General features: G+C 40.2%; 1 protein-coding gene across 1 annotated transcript in view; it reads left to right on the top strand.

Annotated features, from left to right (window-relative positions):
- map3k5 (mitogen-activated protein kinase kinase kinase 5) overlaps positions 1-14,954 on the top strand; it is a 78,489-nt gene that overhangs the window by 50,284 nt on the left and 13,251 nt on the right. The window contains exons 13-18 of the mRNA XM_083898614.1: positions 1,626-1,721; positions 3,804-3,885; positions 4,933-5,066; positions 7,950-8,077; positions 9,549-9,685; positions 12,581-12,686. Of these exons, the coding sequence (XP_083754740.1) occupies positions 1,626-1,721; positions 3,804-3,885; positions 4,933-5,066; positions 7,950-8,077; positions 9,549-9,685; positions 12,581-12,686 (683 nt within the window). The remainder of the gene's footprint in view (positions 1-1,625; positions 1,722-3,803; positions 3,886-4,932; positions 5,067-7,949; positions 8,078-9,548; positions 9,686-12,580; positions 12,687-14,954) is intronic.

The following is a 14,954-nucleotide window of genomic DNA, read 5'->3' as shown; positions in this document are numbered from 1 at the left end:
TGTCCCAATAACCTCACACTGTGTCTCTCAGAAGAAGCAGGTGCTGGGTTTTATTTCACATTTATGTGCAGATGTTTTAAATGACATATATAATCTTTCATCTTCGCATCTTTCAAAGAACATTTGGTAAACCCTGCGTTAAATCAAGCCATTGTCACATAAGCTAAATCAATGCTGTTGCTAGCAGCATTAGCTGCATTTTTGGCAAAGTTTTTTAAAGCAATCCAATTCAGACGGTTGCCGACGTGTCACTGCAAACTTTGAACAATATTTGAAACCTCAGTTAGAAGAGAGATGACAAATAAAGTGATAAAATCTACTTTTTGTAGAGAGACCTGGTCAAAAACATACAAAAAAACAGCGGTAAAATGGAAAAATGGAGCACAGGGGAAGTTGTGGACAGACGTGGACGTTTAATTTATGCGCTGTCAGCTTAAATAATAATATTTTTTGAAGTTATCAGAGGATAGAAAGTACACAAAATGGCGTCAGACATGTTTCCAATTACCCGTCAGTCCATAAAACATCTGACAATAAGCTAGCTTAAATGAAAATAAGCCAGCTCAACTGACAATAAGCTAGCTCAACTGACAATAAGCAACCTCAACTGACAACTTAACTGACAATAAGCTTGCTCAACTGTCAATAAGCTACCTTAACTGACAATAAGCTAGCTTAACTCACAGTAAGCTATCTTAACTGGCAATAGCCTATCTCAACTGACAATAAGCTAGCTGAAATGACAATAAGCTAGCTGAACTTAACTGTCAAAGTACTATCTAATACAGCATAAAAAACACAGGATAAAGTCAAATAAACAACATCCATTCACACAAAAGCACCCAAAATATCCAAATTTAATGAAAATAAAAAGACATTTCCAAGTCCTTTTGTACAAAACACTGCACCTGTGCCATTTAAGGTGATTTATATTATACTGATACCTATAATACATGTGATTTTGTGACTGTTTTGATCATAAATAACAACAGAAACATGTATGAGGAAACCACTCACAGCAGCACCAGGGCTGCCTCGTGAAAAGCCACGGGAACGACATCTTCGCTCCGCGGCTGCTGCTTATTTCCAGCGTCCTCAGAGGAATCTCGCTGTCAGATGAGAGAAAAAGGTGGAGGGCCGCGCTCGGGCAGGTTGCTAGGGAACCACTCATCTCTCTCTCTCACTATCTGTGCCCACTCAGCCTGCAGACAGTCAGCAGGACACAATCACAGGCAGCTATAGCATCACATACTCTGGCGCTCCGTCGTTTTGTCTGACTCAGCCTTGGCAGAGTCGGGCAAACGCTCGGCACCGGAGGATAAAAAAGAAAAAAAAGTTTCAATTGAGCTGTTGAATAAGAGCCGTTTTACTGTGTGCTGCAGGAAAGAGCTCATACCACATAATACTAACCATCAGTGTTGTTGATGATTGTTACGTCTGTATGTGTCCAGACGCAGGAACAAACAAGTCTTTTATTGCGTCCCAGAGAGTTCATGGCTGACGTAACGTAATGCCCGAGTGAAAGAGGCTTCATTCACAGTCTCTGGAGTCGCTCATTGTCTGTTTGCACTCCTCTGGGTTTATTGTCACACTCTCTTATCTTTATCTTTGTCCTCTTCCTTCAGCATCTCCAAGTTTGACGAGCGCAGCGCCTTCCTCTACGTCCTGCACAATGCCGACGACTTCCAGATCTATTTCTGCACCGAGATGCACTGTAAAAGGTCGGTCTGACCCTTCGCTAAGTTCATTAAGAGTTAGTGGTTCTCAAACTGTGGTACGTGTGCCAAGAGTGGTACGCGATCTTTGCTATACCAGTGTGACTTAAAATCCATTTTTTAAAATTGTTTTTATATGATTTTAAACCTTTATTCACATCAATATTAGTACTTTTTGTTCCTTGTTGTTGGTGTTTTTTGTGTCTTTTATCTCGGGCCTTAACCTTTGCTGTTGTTTGGCGTCATCATTTCCCCAACCTGGTCTGTCAAAGCACGTTTTTTAGTGCTGGGAACTTTAACGGCGTTAACACTAACGCATGCCGCGTTTCCATGGCAACTGACCGGAAAAAGACGCGTGTGACGTCATGTTTACGTGCCGGGGCACCGTTTACCATTTGGCTCCATTAGCTGCGTTAGCTCCTTCAGCGCCGTTAGCGGCAAAGTTTAGCGTTACTTTAGAGACTCATCTTAACAATCGGGAGTCACGTAAACATGACGTAGCGTGCGTCTTTTTTCCAGTCAGTCGTCATAGAAACGCGGCATGAGTTAACGCCATTAACGTGCTTTATAAATAAAGTTATTATCGTTGTTGTTGTTTAATGGTTAAAGGGACAGGAATCGGTATCTGTCAGTATCAGTTCGAAATAATGTCATAAAGATCTGCAAAAGCATTTTGGCCGAGTCATTTTTGCACTGTGTAACGACAATATTTGTTACACGGTTGGACAATTATTTATTTGAAATGACTCTGCACAAAATGTGTCGTTAACAGATTCATAAATGTGTACAGCTAATATCGGTAATTGTCGATACTCCAGTTTGTTTGTTAACTAAGAAATGCTATAAAGGCACAGTTTTATGATGATTTCTGTTGCTAAGGGAGCTCGCGATCAATGTTTTTATTGTATTATTGTATCAAAATGAATCAATACATCACCATTTAGTCATTTCTAAGTAGGGAGAAAAGTTATATCTAATGTTCTGTGCAGGATTTTATTCCCTTAAAGTTCACCTTGAACTGCTGTGACATCATTCCTTTCGCTCTGAAGAATGTCAGAACGTCTTGTCTCGTCTGGTTGAACATTTTTCGCACCACAAACCTCCACAAACACACCTTCCTTCCCTCTGTTTGACACCAGCGTGTTCTGTGTGTGTGTGAGCTGCTGCTGGCTGAAGAACTGACTGTGACTGTCGCTTCAAAGACTCCCAAGCTCCTCCTCTGTCATTATTATATCTGTAGTGTGAGAGAGAGTCAGTGAGTCACTGCTGCTGCTGCTGCTGCTAATTCTGCTGCTGCTGCTGCTGATTTCAATACAGAAGAGAACCAGTAAGGGAAGAAAAGAGAAGGAAGGAAGGAAGCAAAAGAGGAAACCTGATTATATTTGTGATTATGCATGATTGGCATGTGTGCATGCACAAGAACACACGTGTGTCACTGAACACCTGCAGACGTGTGTGCGTGTGTGTGTGTGTGTGTGTGACAGCCAGACAAGGTGACTAACTCTCAGCATGTGTGCAGTCAGTCAGTGATAAAGGTCATTACGTGTGTGTTTGTGTGTGTGTGGTGATGTGTGCACACAATGTAGCCCCTTCAGGATGAAAAACACCGGGTAGTAAATAACGCCACTCGCTGCAGTCACACACACACACACACACACACACACGGTGCAGCGTGAGCTCGCAGTCGTTATTTTTCCGGTTTTGCGAGTTCTATTTGCACCGTGCAGACGCCGTGTTTGCGTCCGCGGATCATCATTAACCTGACAAATCACTGATATCTCATTGTTCTCGCTCCATTTGGATGCACTCCCTGTTCTTTTCATAAACTTATTTAAAAAATTTACTAATAGAGCTGTAAAGCTGTCCTTGAATTCCTTGAAAGTTTGTGAAAATGACCCTAATTAGACATGGAGTCATTGAATTACATGCAAGAAATTAGTTAAGTTGTTTGTTACAACGCCACCTACTGTTGAGCAAGAGAGAGAGAGAAAATGACAACGTGATGCCTGGGAAATGAACATTTCCAACATGGCCGTCTCACCCAAAGAAAAATAATAACAAAGACTAACTTTTGTTCTCTCCCGTCAGATTCTGTGACCTGGTCAACAGCATCACTGAGGAGAGCTGGAAAGGTCCAGAGGAGGGAGAGTGTGACTCTGACACCTTAGAGGTGAGGAAAACTCCACACTCCACACAAAAAGTTTCAAAAAGTCTACCACTTAAATGTCCTGGTATTTATTTACTGCAGTACTAATACTGTATTTTGGGTAAAATAGGATGAAAATTAGGTGATTTACTAATTTTGTGCACATCTTTTCACACCGTGTACCATCATCCTGTGATGCTTCCACCAGACTATTCAAATTAATCAATTTACACAGTATATACAACAAAATATTTAAACAATAATTTACACAAAATAAAACCAAAAAATATTAATTTGTTAATATGCAAGTTATTAAAATGTCCTTAACATACTGTTTTAATTGAATTTTTAAATGTAATATAATGTTTGATGTCTACAGTTTAAATTAGCCATAAATTACATAAATGTAGCAATACTAAGCATTAAATTCATCTTTATTATGCAACATGCATAGAGTTTACATTTCAAAAGTAAAAATGCTGTAAAAAACAAACAAAAACACCTCCCACAATATAAGATAAATAAATATAGTAAGTTATATTCCTGTTATGGAGGGGAGTATTTACAAGTTATGGACTAATAAATATGTAACGCCCTTTTCTGACAGATTTTGTAGAGGTGTCAAACAAATAGAATGTAATTAAAACATGGTTTAATTGTTGTGAAAAGTTCATAAAGGTCTAATATTGTGGGCTGCAAAAGCCTGCAGATGCTTTTTTAAAATTATAATACTGTGTGTACATAAGTGTTCATGTTCAATCAATGCAGTCCAAAAATAAAGATTTAAAAAAAAGAGAATAAGTACAAAATGTGTCACGTAATAACTCACTGTAGCATTTACTTACAAGTTTGGGTGAGTTTTTACTAGTTAAATGCTATTAATTAAAATGCTATAACATGCTATAAAATGCTATATATGCTATACAAAAAGATGTGAAGGACATACAGATGTCAGAAAAATTAGACCAAGTCAAATTGAAGTAACACTGGTTTGCGACAACCATATGTTGTCCTTCCTGTGTGTGTGTGTGTGTGTGTGTTTTATAGTTGTCGTCCCTCTGTTTCCCGCAGTACGACTACGAGTACGACGAGCACGGCGAGCGCGTGGTTCTGGGAAAAGGCACGTTCGGCGTGGTGTACGCGGGCCGAGACCTCAGCAACCAGGTCCGACTCGCTATCAAAGAGATCCCCGAGAAAGACAGCAGGTGAGAAGACACCAGTGTGTGTGTGTGTGTGTGTGTCCATGTCATGCTACAAACAGTCTGACGCGTCAGACTCCGACTCGTTCTCTTCTTTGCATCGCACTCACTCACAGCCGCTGTTTATGTTCGAAACAAAGTCCCACACAAACGTCATTGAGTTTTTATTTATACAGCACTTTTCACACATAAAGGCCGACTCAGAGGAAACTGTAACAATTACAGTTCATGACAAAGTGTGAAGAAGAAAGAGCCTTAAATAAGGTGGAAATTTAACACCATTCAATGCTTTAAAGGAGTGGAAAGGTTTAGAAAATAAACATGATATTAAACTTGCTTTGCCACCTTGTTTCAATAACTCGTGCTACTTTAACGGCTAATTGAGCAAGGAATGTGCAAATGGGGCTTAAAACCAAGATTATTGAATGAGCCGTCGTGACTAATTCACTGACTGTTATTCAACTCAATGTGCAAATAAGCTGCAGGGTAATTTCCTCTCCTTGTTAAAAACAGTTGTTTTAGATCTGCTTTACGGCTTCTTAACCTGCGTCTTGTTTGGCTCGTTGTTACTCAGATCTCTGTGTGTGTGTGCTACACTTGATCCGAGCTCATGCATATTATTGCAAACAAGACGGAGAATTCCCAGGTGGTGCATGGCTGAAATGTTTTGGATGCATACCACACGACCACAACATCCACGGGCAGGAAATACCAGTCTCTATGTCCTCATTTCCTCTGTCTGTCTCTGTCTCAGTCTCTCTTTAAACTGTCAAATAACTAATAAATACACAGTGGCGAGAACAAAAGACAAGGGATTTTTTTCCAAAGCACTACTGATTTATGTGAACATTTAATGTCCCCTAGTGGATTCATCTGCTTCAGGAGTCACTCAATCGGTATTTCCCAAGTAAACAATATAAGAAATATGAAATATTTGCAGCATGTTTTCTCCCTGTGTCTGTGGGGGTTTCCTCCGGGTTCTCCGGCTTCCTCTTAAGGTCCAAAAACATGGGGATTAGGTCAATTGGACACTCAAAAATTGATCAATAAACGGTAGATAATGGGTGGATGAAGATTATACCTCTTTTGTGGCCACAAATTAGTATTTCATGTGCACGTTTGGCCTATTTTGTGGATACAAATTTGTATTTCATGGCCACAAATTAGTATGTCGTGGCAACAAATTAGTATGTTGTGTGCACGTTTTACCCATTTGGTGTGAACAAATTAGTATTTAGTGGCCACAAATTAGTATTTCATGTGAAAGTTTGACCCATTTCGTGGGAACGAATTTGTATTTTGTGGCCACAAATTAGTATGTTGTGGGAACAAAATAGTATGTTGTGTGCAGGTTTTATCCATTTTTGTGGGAACTAATTAGTATTTCGTGGCCACAAATTAATTTTTTATGCGCAGGTTTTACCTATTTTGTGGGAACTAATGAGAATTTCGTGGTCACAAATTAGTATTTCATGTGCACGTATGGCCTATTTCGTGGATATGAATTAGTATTTTGTGGCTTGGGAACAAATTAGTATGTCGTGTGCACGTTTTATCCATTTTCGTGGCAACTAATCAGTATTTCGTGGGCACGTTTGGCCTACTTCGTGGGAACGAATTAGCATTTCATGGCCACAATTTAGTATTTCGTGTGCACATTTGACTTATTTCGTGGGAATAAATCAGAGTTTTTTTCCATGTCTGGGGCTCCGTCGATTGCCTATAGGTTGTGCTGAAAAAAAGGCTATAAGACGCTCTATAGTACATGTTCTTACAGCCTCTGTGTATACGTTTTAACACAGTGATGTAAATAAAAACAGCCTAAATGCTCTGTGTTCTCAAGGATACGCTGAGATTAACAAGCACACACCATTATTATGTTCCGTCACTGCATCCACATGTGAGCGACTTGTCAGCACAGAGCATAAATCTTTTCTTTTATTTAAATTCCCACCAGCTCGGCCTCGGCCTCATCCTCTGCCTCTCACAGTTCCACCTACTCGTGTCAGACTCTCACACTGACGCCACACTTTGTTCCACTAATCACATCAGCGAGTCAGCAGGGCGCTCAGCTGAGAGGAATGTGGAGCATTTTGGGTAAATAACTCACGAGTGGATTGAAATCCAGGGGGAGAGAAAGAGGGGGGGGGTGATTCATGCAGAAAGCTGAATGTGAGGACAAGAAACCCTGAGGTTTACAGTGATCACAGTGTTTTTACTCTTTTCATCAACTGTGTTTATCTCGTGCCTAAGATTCATATCAGTGACCTCCATAATCCTAATCTCTCTTCCTAGAAACACACGTGTGATCCTCTAACTATGATTTCTTAAGTCTGGATTTGTTTTGGACATATATATAAATCAATCAAATAAAGACTAATAAATAAAATGAAAATAAAAGTGAGATTGATTGATAAAATACGTTAAAATGGTTGTGCAGTTAAATTTAATATCAATCCATAATGTAACATTCCTATTTTAAAAGACTATTTTAAAGACACCGTAATAAAGCTGCTTCTGTTTATATCCTTGTATCAATATTATTACTATTATTATCTAACATTTGAAAACCCTCAAGAGTCAGCGACACTTTCTCCCCCGAAGCAATTTGCACATTAAATTAGAAACGGTACAGAGAATGAGTCGCCCACGCGTGCTGCCACAGTATGCACTCGCACTTTAACACACACACGCAGATTATTTATTCTGGTTTGTGAGCATATACTGTCATTTTACTCTGATTATTTTTTCTTTTTGTTTTCATGTTTGCACCATAGAGCGGCAAACATTAAATGAATTGTATGAATATACATTCTGATTATGAATTTCATTACTTTTTCCACTTTTGTTTGTTTGTTTGTGTTTTATAATCTGGTTTCTGTCACGCAGGTACTCTCAGCCGCTGCACGAGGAGATCGCTCTGCACAAACACTTGAAGCACAAGAACATCGTCCAGTACCTCGGCTCCATCAGCGAGAACGGCTTCATCAAGATCTTCATGGAGCAGGTTCCTGGAGGTGAGACACACACACACACACACAATCTGAAATATGACTTAATTATTAATTATTTATTATACTTTTATGTGTTTTTCTTGTATACTTTATCACTTTAATATGAATGGACTGTTCCTGTTGCACTTACACTGTATGATTTTATTCGAATAACACATTTTCCATAGAATGAAGCAAAAATAATAACAGTACAAACAGAAAAGTGTAAAACACACTAAGGAACTTATACAGCAATAAAATAGGTTAAATAATGTAGGAAAACTTAGAAATGTACACTTATTGCAAGGCTTTTTTAAAAAGAAGTACATGGCAGGAGTTCCACAACTGAGGGGCCCCGAGTTGAAAAGTTCTGGCCCCCGTTGTGTCAGTTCATGCAGGACACTGTAATCATGTACCTGTAATCAGCTGACCTCAGTCGGTAAATCATGCTCTAATCGCAGCCAATGTAGTGCATTTAAACATCACCCTTCCCTTAATGTAGTTATTTCTTGCTACTCCCATGATGCCTCACACCGCAAAACAGCCTCCATCTTCCTAGATTTGAGTCTAAAAGTGTTTAAATGGTCTTTAAAGCGGAACTAGACCGGAAGTTCCTATTATCGCTGTTTTTTTTGGTGTGTATCTGCGTCATTACCTTGTTTATGAAGCCTGACGGTTCGAAACAAACAGTTCAGCCATTGCTGAGAACGTTGTGTTTTATTGTAATCTCGGGGCTCAACGAGATCACTGAAAATCCCGTAATAGTTACGTAAGCAGCGGTTCTCCTGAACAACCGATCGTCCTGCTCCGGGCACTAGTCCGGGCACATCCGGTTGCGTACATTGAACCGCAGAAGAAGAATAACATCCATTGTGGAGGTGTTTCACGAGCAACAGTGTCTTCTGACTCTGGGTCTGACTCCGGTTTATAGTCATAAAGGGACTGCGGCGGGGAGTCGTGACGAAGCTATTTTTAAACACTGTTAAAACAATGTTTTGATAATGAGGAGCAGTGCATCCACCGCTTCAGCGAGGGAGCTGCGCTTCTGAGAGCTGACGTGATAGATTACGTCACTTCCAGATACCTGGCCAATCACAACACAGGTGGGAAGCTCTTGTTGGCTGGCCAATCACAATACACTCTGTCTTCTCGGGGCGAGATTTATGGCTGAAATAGCGCGACTGACAAGCGATTCGAAAAGGACAGATTTCAATCGGCTCGTTTACATCAACTAGGAGGATTTTGACCATAAAAACAACTTAATATATGTAAGTAGACCTCCATAACTCACATATATGTGCAACAGGACCACTCTATGTGACCTTTAAATGGCTTTAAATGACAGTTCATGCAGAACAGTTCTATGCCAGTAAACACCAATAGAGGAATGTTCATGCACACATACCGATCATACGTAACATACCTCTGACGAGCAGACGAGTCATTCAGGTGAGAGTGAGAGTGCAGTAGTGATTGTTTGTGTGGCTGCGTGCAGGGAGTCTGTCGGCGCTGCTGAGGTCAAAGTGGGGCCCGCTGAAGAACAACGAGTCCACCATCGGCTTCTACACCAGGCAGATCCTGGAGGGACTCAAGTACCTGCACGACAACCAGATCGCACACAGGGACATCAAGGTAACTACGTGTGACTTATTATAACAATGAATCATTGTTTATTCATCTGTATGTGTTTAGATCAGTGTTTCTTACACTTTTTAACACTTTTTAAAAAAAGATTAAATACCAGTGTGATCAAATTCGCATGTTTATAGTTTGATAAATGAATCACAACTTCCTGTTTCTGTGTAAAGCTTTGAAAAACAATTTCCCCTTCCCCATAAGGAAATGAAGATTAATGAGGAAAGTGACTAATTATAATCTCATAATGTATAATAATCTTCTGTAATATTCTACCAGGCTGCATTTGGGGGATTCTTTCAATTATCGTTGATTACGACTGTGTTTTTATTTTTTTTAAAAGATGAATTCCCTAATTAGAACTGATCTTTATTAGAAAGATTAAAAAATGTGGAAAGGTGTGTATGTAATTTAATTTAATGCTTTTAAAAAAAAATCAGCTTCAGCTTTATGAGAACGTAAATCCTGCGCGGAAAACGCTAATTTTCTGTCCGTGGCTGTTAGCGTGAATATTTTGTAGCAATTCTTACTTTTTTTTTGTAATATCATATATGTATTTCATCATTCGAATCATCTAAGCGATTGATTTAAAGAGACTCCATGGTAAAAGACGCAAAATAATAGCCACTGTAAAATTTAAGTTTAAAGTTTAATCCTTTGCTTTGTTTTGTTTCTGGCACATTCGGGATGTTTTTCATGGGGTGAAACCAAACACCACAGGTGTTTATCACAGCGTTTTTTTAGTGGCTGCACTCAGGTTTTAAAAATCCTTTGAATACCCTGTAATTTTATGTGGTAAGAGGCTTCAGTTGAACCTGAAAACATGGTCTGGATCGTCGGGAGGCTGCGGCTGGTGTCGTTTTCGATTTTTTTAAAAACTGCACTAAAGCTTTTTATTTTGCCGTGTATCCAAGCCAAAGGAGTGCCGTGAGAGAAATAATCCCTAACTGAACATGAAGTAGAAGAATCAGTGTTGATTCTTTGTGAGGATCACAGCTTCTGTTGTGTCGTGTGTTGTTGTAATAAGTAAGCACCAAACCGTAAAACGATGCTCCCCGCTCACAGAAACCCGAGCTCCGCGTCTTCACAACCTCCAGGGGGGAAAAGAGATGTCAGTGTTGGCCGACGGCCACGCTGTGTGCGTGACTGACAGGTGAAAGAAAACAACAACAATAATAACGCTGTGACTCCCCCTGCAGCTGTGACAGATTAGACTTTAGCGAAAGCTAAGGAGCTGTGTGTGAATGTCACGTCGTTACCGGACGGTTTTAACGTGCAATCTCCTGTTTGTACGAGACATGAAGTCCTCTTGTGTTCCACGACGAGACACAATATTCAGGACACAGAATTCTTACCTGGACTTTAATGATTTCTTTATGAGTAATTAACTGTAACACATTTTGGCTAAAATTGACATGTTTCCAATACTGTAACTAGACTAGATAGATAGTTAACCAATTAACCCAAGAAAGTTGACCCTTTTACTTTAATGGTCCAGTGTGTAAGAAGTAGTGGCCTCTACTGGTGACACTACAGATTGCAGTAATCACAGAGAATGTGTCGGGAGAAATACGGTAGCCTTTACAGACCAGAAAGTCTTAGTTTTGAAACACTAAACAAACACACTCTGGCTATGTTGTCCTTTTGAGCTTCCGTAGAAAAATGGCGACACAAGATGGTCTCCACCGTAAAGCAAGACCTCTGCCTCAAGTACACATAAAAGGCTAAAAATTTAAACATTTTAAGCTATTATACACATTTTTATGGGACGTATATTCAATTTCTGCGAGAAAAAAATACTTCTAAATGACACACTGGATGTTTTAATTGAAAATGGTCCAGCGTGTAAGAAGTAGTGACCTCTACTGGTGAGACTGCAGATTGCAGTAAACACAGAGGATGTGTCGGGAGAAATACGGTGGCCTTTACAGACCAGAAAGTCTTAGTTTTGAAACATTAAACAAACACACTCTGGCTGTTTTGTACTTTTGAGCTTTCGTAAAGCAAGGCCTCTGCCTAAAGTACGAAAAAAAAAAGTTTTATTTTTAGTAATTATACAGATATATATGGGTAGTATATTCCATTTCTACCAAAAAAATAATACTTCTAAATGTCACACACTGGACGTTTTAATTGAAAATGGTTCAGTGTGTAAGAATTAGTGACCTCTACTGGTGAGACTGCAGATTGCAGTAAACACAGAAGATGTGTCAGGAGAAATACGGTGGCCTTTACAGACCAGAAAGTTTCTCATTTGACTGTTTTGTCCCTTTGAGCTTCTGTAGAAACATGGTGACACAAGATGACCGCCTCAGTAAAGCACTAAAGTACACATAAAAGGCTAAAAATGTAAACATTTTAAGCAATTATACACATATTTATGGGTAGTATGTTGAATTTCTGCCCGAAAAAAAACACTTCCAAATGTCACACAGTGGAAGTTTTAATTGAGAACATGTTTATTCTTTTATAGGAGAATAAATAAATAAAATAGACGAGAGAGACAATGCGAGGCGAGACAGGTTTATATTCGCACAGCGTGTGTTTTCCAGAGTTCAAAGACGAGCTCTCTTGTCTCCCTCTTGTTTTATGTCGGCGATGAAATAAAACAAACATTTATCACAGAGATAACGCTGCTGCGCTCACACACACACAGTCATTAAGTTCAAGCATCCTCCTGCTGTAACAGCTGGGGTCACATGAGCACGACTGTAGCGGCGCGTAAATGTTAATTACCTTGTTTTTGGCAGGGTGAACCTTCCTCCTCCTCCTCCTCCTCCTTCAACATCATGTTTTAGCGTTCGCTAACACCTCATCTCACCTCACTACACTGAGCGTCTGTGTTGTCACCGACTGTCTTCTCATTGTTGTTGATTGTTTTTAAATCTGCAGGGCGATAACGTTCTCATCAACACCTACAGTGGCGTCCTGAAGATATCGGACTTCGGCACGTCCAAGAGGTTGGCCGGGATCAACCCCTGCACGGAGACGTTCACAGGTACTGCGGCTGTTCACACCTGGCGTTTTAAAGGGGGAATTACGGTATTTTTTCTCAACCTGAGCTTTGAATAAATGTGTAAATGCGCAGCGTAATGTTACGGGACAATCGCGACAGAGTTATGGCCATAAAAAGTGCTTGTCTCGTAATCTCGCCTGGTCTTGCGTAGTCTCGCGAGACCTGAGCATTGTTGCAGGACGAAGGAGACGCTGGAAACGTGAGTGAGAGTGAGTGAGGACTTTGAGTGACACCACTGCGCTGGTGTTGTTGTCAGACTCCTGCAATAACAATACCAGCCATTTACTGGCGATAAAACACATGAATTTGTACATACTGTGCAAAACAGTGGTTCCAAAAGACTGGGTTGGGACCCAGGGATGGGTCGCGGGAGATTTGTTTTGGGTCCCCAAACAAGCTTGCAGAATTTTCCCAACCTTTTAGTAAAGATTTATATTAGTGCTGGGCACGTTAAGGGCGTCAACGGTGTCCGGAAAAAGACGTCATGTTTATGTGCCGTGGCAGCGGAGTCCAGGCACCGTTTACCAGTTAGCTTCCATTTCTAGGCCATTTCTGTGGCTTGTTGTTCGACATTCAGACACAAATATTGAATTCTTCGAGGTACAGAGCATCTTTTCTGTCTCCTCATCATTCCCAAAAATGTGCCAGCCTGGATTCCGCCATGTTTTTCTTGCTGTTGGCTTTTTCTTCTTCTTCATCTGTGTGCAAAGAGTCCAGGTTAATCTGGATCTTATTGAACATATACATTCAGTAGAAGTTCAATTCCCCACCCCCGTTATCTGGGTGTGTTCGTGTCACATGAAATAAGGTTTAACCATTGCGCAAAAGCAATCAATCATGTGCTTAAATTGCTAAATTAATCATCAACTCTTTTAAAGGTGCATTATGTAATAAATCTAAAGCAACTGGCCATAAAATCCTCCTAATATGTCACAGAGACTCAGGAATAATGTTCATATAACAAACTGAACTCACCAACAACAGTACAGGCAAAATATTTGCATTAAAAAATATATTTTGCAGACTGCAAATCATGTTTTGGCATGTGGCGCCATCTACCAATCATTGCAGTCAATAGTCTCAGCTGCCGAGCAACCACGGGTTGCCAGTTACGTCAGAAAACCAAACCTAAAAGACCTCGGTATTTTGAATTTGAGTGTAGTAACCGTTTTTAGCCACATTCTTACATATGGCACCTTTAATAATCAAATAATCAGTTTGAGCATTTTTGTTTTAAGTTATTAAAAGCTTTTTCAGCTCATTAAATGGGAATATTTTCCGGTTTCTTTGCTCCATAAAAAAGGATTTAAAAAAGACATTTGAGAACATACAGCCATACAACAAATTAATTAATTGAGAAAATAACAAGGCAGATTCATCAGTACCGAAAATAATAATTCATTGCAGCCCTGTAATAAAATATAAGCCATCAGAAATGTGTTAAGGGTGTGAGCGGCAGGTCTGCACGTGGTCTCTGACTCACTGACCTCATTACTTCTCTGTCACCCTCACACAAAGCTGCTAAATACCACGAGAGGCTCAACTTTGCTCAGTGCGGCCATAAATAAAGCAAAGCGGTGAGATAATCATTTTTTTTCTTTTGGCGGGGTCGCTCTTCCCGAGTAAAGTAATCATGCCTCAGTTCCAGGAGGTGATATCACTGAAAATAACCGAATGCTGTTACTCGTAGGCTGTGTGAGGTCAGATTTTGGCCACTTTGACAGAACGACGTCGGCCAATTGCACGCGGTCTGACGGCTGATTGGATCAGACGGGGACTCACCCTGACTGGTGGAGTTGTGTCCGTCAGGAAACTCCTCTGCGCCGCTATAAATGTGAAGCCTGTCTGTTTTTAGCTCAGTAGCTCGCTCAGCTTTCTAAAAGCAGGCTGAGCGCTATTCTTAGAACAAAAGAGTCCTTTCAACGTAGAGCTGAAAGTGTCAGTTTGGACTGAGCGGTGATTATCCTGCAGCAGGGAGAGGCAAACAAGTCCATAATCCCCCGCTGAAGCTTTTGTAACCCGAGTGGTCGCCTCAGCTCCAGCACACATACAACATAACTTATAATTAGGTCTCATTAAAATGCTATTTTTGGTATTTGCACGTGATCCTTTCACGCAGTGGTGGACGTCACGTTTTCAGGATTGTTTAAAAAGTCAGTCTTTATGACTCTGCATGATGTCATCCTTAGAGCTGGTGGAGACACAGTCAGACATAAAACATTAAAAATATATATAATTTACAAGCCTATA

This window comes from Microchirus variegatus (assembly GCF_963457635.1).
Source record: "Microchirus variegatus genome assembly, chromosome: 12".
NCBI lineage: Eukaryota > Metazoa > Chordata > Actinopteri > Pleuronectiformes > Soleidae > Microchirus > Microchirus variegatus.
Note: the sequence above shows the minus strand (reverse complement) of the source record. Positions and strands in the feature narration are given on the sequence as shown.